This window comes from Neltuma alba, unplaced genomic scaffold (genome assembly GCF_004799145.2).
Source record: "Neltuma alba isolate B1F8T4 unplaced genomic scaffold, ASM479914v2 tig00001226_pilon, whole genome shotgun sequence".
Lineage (NCBI taxonomy): Eukaryota > Viridiplantae > Streptophyta > Magnoliopsida > Fabales > Fabaceae > Neltuma > Neltuma alba.
In genome coordinates this window covers 53,235-58,552 of record NW_021632384.1, presented here as the reverse complement: position 1 = coordinate 58,552, position 5,318 = coordinate 53,235, and the positions used below count along the sequence as shown (strand labels likewise).

Genomic DNA, 5,318 nt, shown 5'->3' with positions numbered 1-5,318 from the left:
GCACTGGAGGCGAGAGGAACTGGAGAGAGTCAGGAGACGAGGCTGAGGAAGATGAAGAAAATCTGGAAGAGCTTGTGAAGCTCTTCTTCTGGAGATCAATGGCGCGCTTCTTCTCTAGAGTCTTCTCGAAGTGAAGCTGGATGATGGTGTTCAAGGCTTGCAATGCCGTCTCCTTCTGGTGGTGGTGGCCTTCGTAGTCCGCCATGGATAAAGAGCCAAAGGAGCCGCAAGAAGAACGTTGGGGATTTTCTGATATAGAGCTATAAAATAATTTTAAAATTTTTTAAAAAACAGCAGTGGGAGAGTAGGACAAAGTAATGCAGTAAAAAGCAGTGAATCAGAAACGGTGAAAGATTTGAATGAGGATTGAATGGTTGGTTTAGATTTTAAAGCGAGTGAAAGGGAGAGACTGGGAGGGGAGATACTCGGATCTCAATGCGTTATCTGAGTGTGAGGAAAATCCGACGGACGAAGAAAGGGCGTTTTAAAAGCTTGTTGGTGCGGGAGAAGATGATTGAAGGCGAATAAAGAACTTATAAGCTATCACCATTAAAATTATTTATAAACACGTTTTACATTATCTGAGATAAAATTTTCTTAATATATTTATCTCGTATTTTATAAACCATGATTAAAAATTTATTTATAAACTATTTCAAATGAGTCCGAAAACTGGTTAGAATTTGTTTGGAAGATTTGTTTGGAGCTCTTGGCACTTAGTAAGTAGGAATGAAGATGGTTTAGGATTTGTTTAGAATATTAGCACTTAAGGTTAATACACTGTGAGTATGAAAAACTTTACTTCTAAATAAAAACTCAAGAAATATAATTTTGATTCCTCCAAATGCCAAGGGAAAAAATTTACCCCTCCCAACCTGAATTTTGATTCTACCAGTAAGAGGCAAAATGAAGTATGTTAGTTATTTTCTAATTCAGTTAAAATGTATTTTTGCATTGAAAATATTTTGAGCGAAATTGCAGGCACTTTAGAAAGAATTATGAAACAATGCATTGTATGGTCTTGGAAGAATTGTTAAAAAATTCTCTCATTCTAAAACTTATTATGCTATGAGATATTTAAAGGACCCAAAACCGCACCTTTTTTTAATTATGTGCAATATATATTCAAGTATATGTAAATGTCTTTGATTTGGCACATATTTAAAGATAAGTTATATACAGTTGAAGGAGATCTACATCTACTTGAAGTAAGTTACACATGGGTTCTTAATCAAATTTTAGTTAGTGTCAAATTTTGCAATTAGGAATTTTTTTTCAGCAATTTTTCTTGTAATCTTTTAAAATCGGTGCGATATTGCTTTTCTTTAATTGTTACCTTTAACTAATTATGTGCTAGATTTAAATGATTGTATATCACATTGTTCTACAATTTTTTGTGTAGGTGCAGCCTTCACAAAATTACACGTGAACTCTTTCTAATTTCAAAGAAAGGGATTTTTTTTCTCGGGTCAAAAATAAAATAAAAAGGATTCTTAAAAAAATATATTTTACCAAATGTTATCAGCACTCCCTTCTGTCTTATAAGAAACTTAAATTTTAATTTAATTTGATATTATATGTAAGAAATAATAAGTAATGTTTGATATATTAATTGCAATATTCCAATCATACCCCACTAAATATTACTCCTCCAGTCATTAATATAGGACCCAATTCTTGAGTTGGTTTTGGTCCTAAATATAAGACTCATTTCTCATATTTATCAATTTTCTCTAAATTACCCCTATAGATACTCTTTCACCCATAATCAAGTAGAAGAGGGAGAGGGAGTACTAAGAAAGATGATTATGGTATTTTAGAAAAAATGTGTCACTTTTCTTATAATTAACTAACTTACCTAACTTCCTTAATCTAATCAAATTAGTTAAATGAGTCTTATATTAAGGACCGGAGGAGTATTACTCTATAATTTATTTCTATCATTTTATTAAAATCCTCTATCTTGACCAATGTGGGACCTTTATTTGGGTAGAACATGAATGGAGCACGATTAATAAACAAGACGGCTTACAATTACATTGTTACATGCACAAACAATATGGAAAATAGACTTTTAGGTGTATAAACAAAGAGGACACCGAAAATCTCCAATCTCTTGAAAAGAAAAGAAAGAGTATAAAAAGTTTAACCCTTTTGATCCAATTTTGGACAAAGAGAATGAAGCTTATCGCGCCTTCATCTGCTGCCATGATTTTAACTTTTAAGCATCCGACTAATTGGCGCAACGATCAACGACGGTGGGTGGCCCATCTCAGAGATTCCACAAATTTAATAATAACAGAAGATTCGCACATGAATTCATCTGGCTTAAATTGATGAAGTTCCAGATGCCAATAAATAAAATAATGTGAGTGCACCTTCCAAGTTTCAAATCATCAAATTGACACTTCAATATTACAACCACCACCTTTAACCTGTTCCCATCAACACACATATCATGGGGTTGCAATATTCAAGGATTTAAATAGTACTACATTAATCAACACACCCTGTGACTTTATTTCACCCCCACACAACTCTTTCTAGATCGGCACGCGTGCTCCAAAATTTAAATAACTTAAGCTATAGATAAACACTCCTTCTACTTACAATTTTTTGTTAAATAAAAATCTAAACTATGATTAATTCTTCACTAAAATTTTGAAGCAGTAGTACTTTTTTTTTGGGGCGGGTTTGATGATGAAATGATGAGCTGAGAGCAGAGAGCGCATAGCGAATAAAATCTGATGAAGATATTCATTGACGTACCAAACAAAAACACTGCCATGAGATGGGTGGAATCAGATTTAGAACAAGTTCACAAAAATAGGGTCTCTTCTTGCTCTTCAACCCATGATGGCCACTTCATGATTATTGGGTATCACCATTTCATTATTCTGATCCTCCATCGCTGTCAGCATCCTCTGATGATGACTGGGACTGACCCTCCATAAGATGCATTAGTGGCTTCTCAGGCTTCAGTTGATCCTTATGAGAACTGGCTGAATCCTCCAACTTCTCATTAGGCCTTTCACTATTATACAGAGCATCCAACTGATGAAAATAAGGACATGTTTTAGAACTCTGAGGCTTTTTCTGGTTTTTCTTCTTCATCCTCTTGAAGTATTTGTTCATATTCTCCCATTTCTCCTTGCATCTCCTGGCACTCCGATCGTACCCAAGTTTCTTCATTGCACAAGATATCTCCTCCCATATAGGATTAGACCCTTTAAGCCCATTTCCTTCATTCTCCACATCCAAGTTTGTCCTCAATCTAATGAAAGCTTCCACTTCATCTTTGGGCCATCTAGAGGAAGATGGACTCGTCAGTGTGAAATTCCCACCATTTCTACATTCTTGCTTTTCAAGAACACTACTGCCTGCATTATCATTTTCTTGCTCGTCCTTATCTAAATCGTTAGGAAGTAGATTCTCAGGTAATTCTATGGTCCCCGTTTGTCCTGTGAACTTACTCAGAAGGGCAAGCACTGCTGCATCTTTTGCCGCAGCAATTGATCTTTCCTGAGCTAAAAGCTCTCGTTCCCTCTTAATCCTAGCTAATTCCTGCATCTTCCATGCTTCCTCTCTTGCCATTCTCTCTTGTTCGCATTTGACTAAAACCTCCATAAAGTTCTTCTGTAGCTCCACTTGCCTCTCTAGTACTTTGTTCATCAACCCCTCAAAACACTTCGTCAGTTTCCTTTTCTTCTTTCGAATGTCTTCCTCTGATTCTTCGCTCGAAGAGGGAGTAGTTGAACTAGAGGGGGCACTAGAGAACCGAATGGAAAATGGGAATGAATCTTGAATAACATTGGACAAATCCATTGGGGTTGTAGTTGTGGCTATGTTTTCCGCCTGTTCTTCATTCTTTTCGGGGTAAGGATGTTGAATAGCACCATGAATAACATCGGACAAATCCATTGGGGTTGTGGTTGTTGCTGTATTTCTCGCTTGTTCTTCATCCTTTTCAGGGTAAGGAGAGTTCATAAGAGGCTCTAAAAGCTCAAAGAATCGGTAAGTCTTGCCGTTGGGTCGGCCATAACGACCTTCCTTGGTCCTTCTGTAGTACTTGTACACGTTTTCAAACTTCTCCTGGCACTTCTTAGCACTCCTATTATATCCTAGCCCCCGTAATCTCCTGAACAGTTCCAAAAACCAATCATTACAGTTAACTAAAAATTTTCAACCACTTGTACCAAAAAAAAAAAAAAGTCTCAACCGTTGCAAAAATAAACCAGGTTAAAAGAATAACAGTGTAACAGTCAGCGCAAAAACTGAAATCGTGGAATTCGATAGGAGTGGACAGAAAAAAGACTATACTTTATAGTGCAAAAGGAAACGGAAGAGACAAGTAAGGACGTAGATTCGAGACGAAAATTGCACTTACAATTCACATTCACAAATTAACACTTGAAGCGCGTAAAACCATAATCTTTTAGAGGCTGAAATTTTGCAGCATTCTCTGGGGACTTTTATCGAACAGGAAGCGATGTATGGGAACTACTGACCTGGAAACTTGTTGCCAAAGATGAACTTTGGGTAAGGTATCCCTGAAATCAGCGTCCATGTCAGACCTTATCTGGAGCAAAGCTTTAGTCTCTTCTGGAGGCCACCGGCCACCGGTGACATTCCGGTCAACGTCTTCGTCTTGGTGTCCATCAGAGACAGGCTTACCACCATCCTCCTCTGCGTGCCTCCGCTGTTGAATGGAGTTTTCGGGTAAACTCGAAGTCGAGTTCTCTAACATCCGTTTAACTAGATTACAGCCGCGACGAGTGCTGTAGTAAAAGGACGGGTGAATCGGCGGAAGGGGAAAAGGCAAATGACTTTGACGGTTTTGAGGTGACGAGATCTTACGTTGTACCTCGGCTTCATAAAATTTTTTCTATTTTTTATTAAAAAAAATATATACTAATAAAAATTACCATTAAATAATATTGTAAATTATTCTTTTCGATCTCACTTATCAAATTGGTCATCATATTATTTTAATTAACACTATTTTTTTACCAGCTAATTTAACTAATACTATAATTATATCATTTCAATGGAAAAATAAAAAATAAAGAAATTGAAAAATGTGATATTTCAAATCAGGCACTTAAGAGTTGAAAATGACGTAAAAGAAAGTGGTATCTAATCTAATATTTTACAAATATTATTAAATAATTAAAATATATTTATATAAAAAAGTTTATTATAGAGTTTTGAATAGTAATGACAAAAAATATATTGATAATAATAAATTATTTATTAATAAGTTATGAATTGATAAGTGTTGAACAACCAATAACAAGAAATGTATTGGTAATAATAAG

The 5,318-nt window shown here is 35.6% G+C and overlaps 1 protein-coding gene across 2 annotated transcripts; it reads right to left on the bottom strand.

Moving 5' to 3' along the window:
* Window positions 1–2,011: 2,011 nt before the first annotated feature.
* LOC114754203 (trihelix transcription factor GT-2) lies at window positions 2,012–4,789 on the bottom strand. 2 transcript variants are annotated; one of them, XR_003741135.1, is made up of 3 exons: window positions 4,509–4,789; window positions 2,770–4,138; window positions 2,012–2,435 (listed from the first exon to the last, which is right to left on the bottom strand). XR_003741135.1 is itself a non-coding variant. In XM_028942977.1 (2 exons), the coding sequence occupies exons 1-2, from the start codon at window positions 4,745–4,747 to the stop codon at window positions 2,893–2,895; spliced, it is 1,485 nt and encodes a 494-aa protein (XP_028798810.1). In that variant the 5' UTR covers window positions 4,748–4,789; the 3' UTR covers window positions 2,012–2,892. The 2 variants fall into 2 exon arrangements, 1 of the variants encoding a protein (XP_028798810.1); XM_028942977.1 differs by having other exon boundaries at window positions 2,012–4,138.
* Between the last annotated feature and the right edge of the window lie 529 nt (window positions 4,790–5,318).

Excerpts from the sequence above, each read along its gene's own strand:
- LOC114754203 (XM_028942977.1), bottom strand. The coding sequence starts at position 4,747 with ATGTTAGAGAACTCGACTTCGAGTTTACCCGAAAACTCCATTCAACAG. Across the intron at positions 4,139-4,508 it reads CTTTGGCAACAAGTTTCCAG|GAGATTACGGGGGCTAGGAT; the intron begins GTCAGTAGTTCC and ends GGAACTGTTCAG.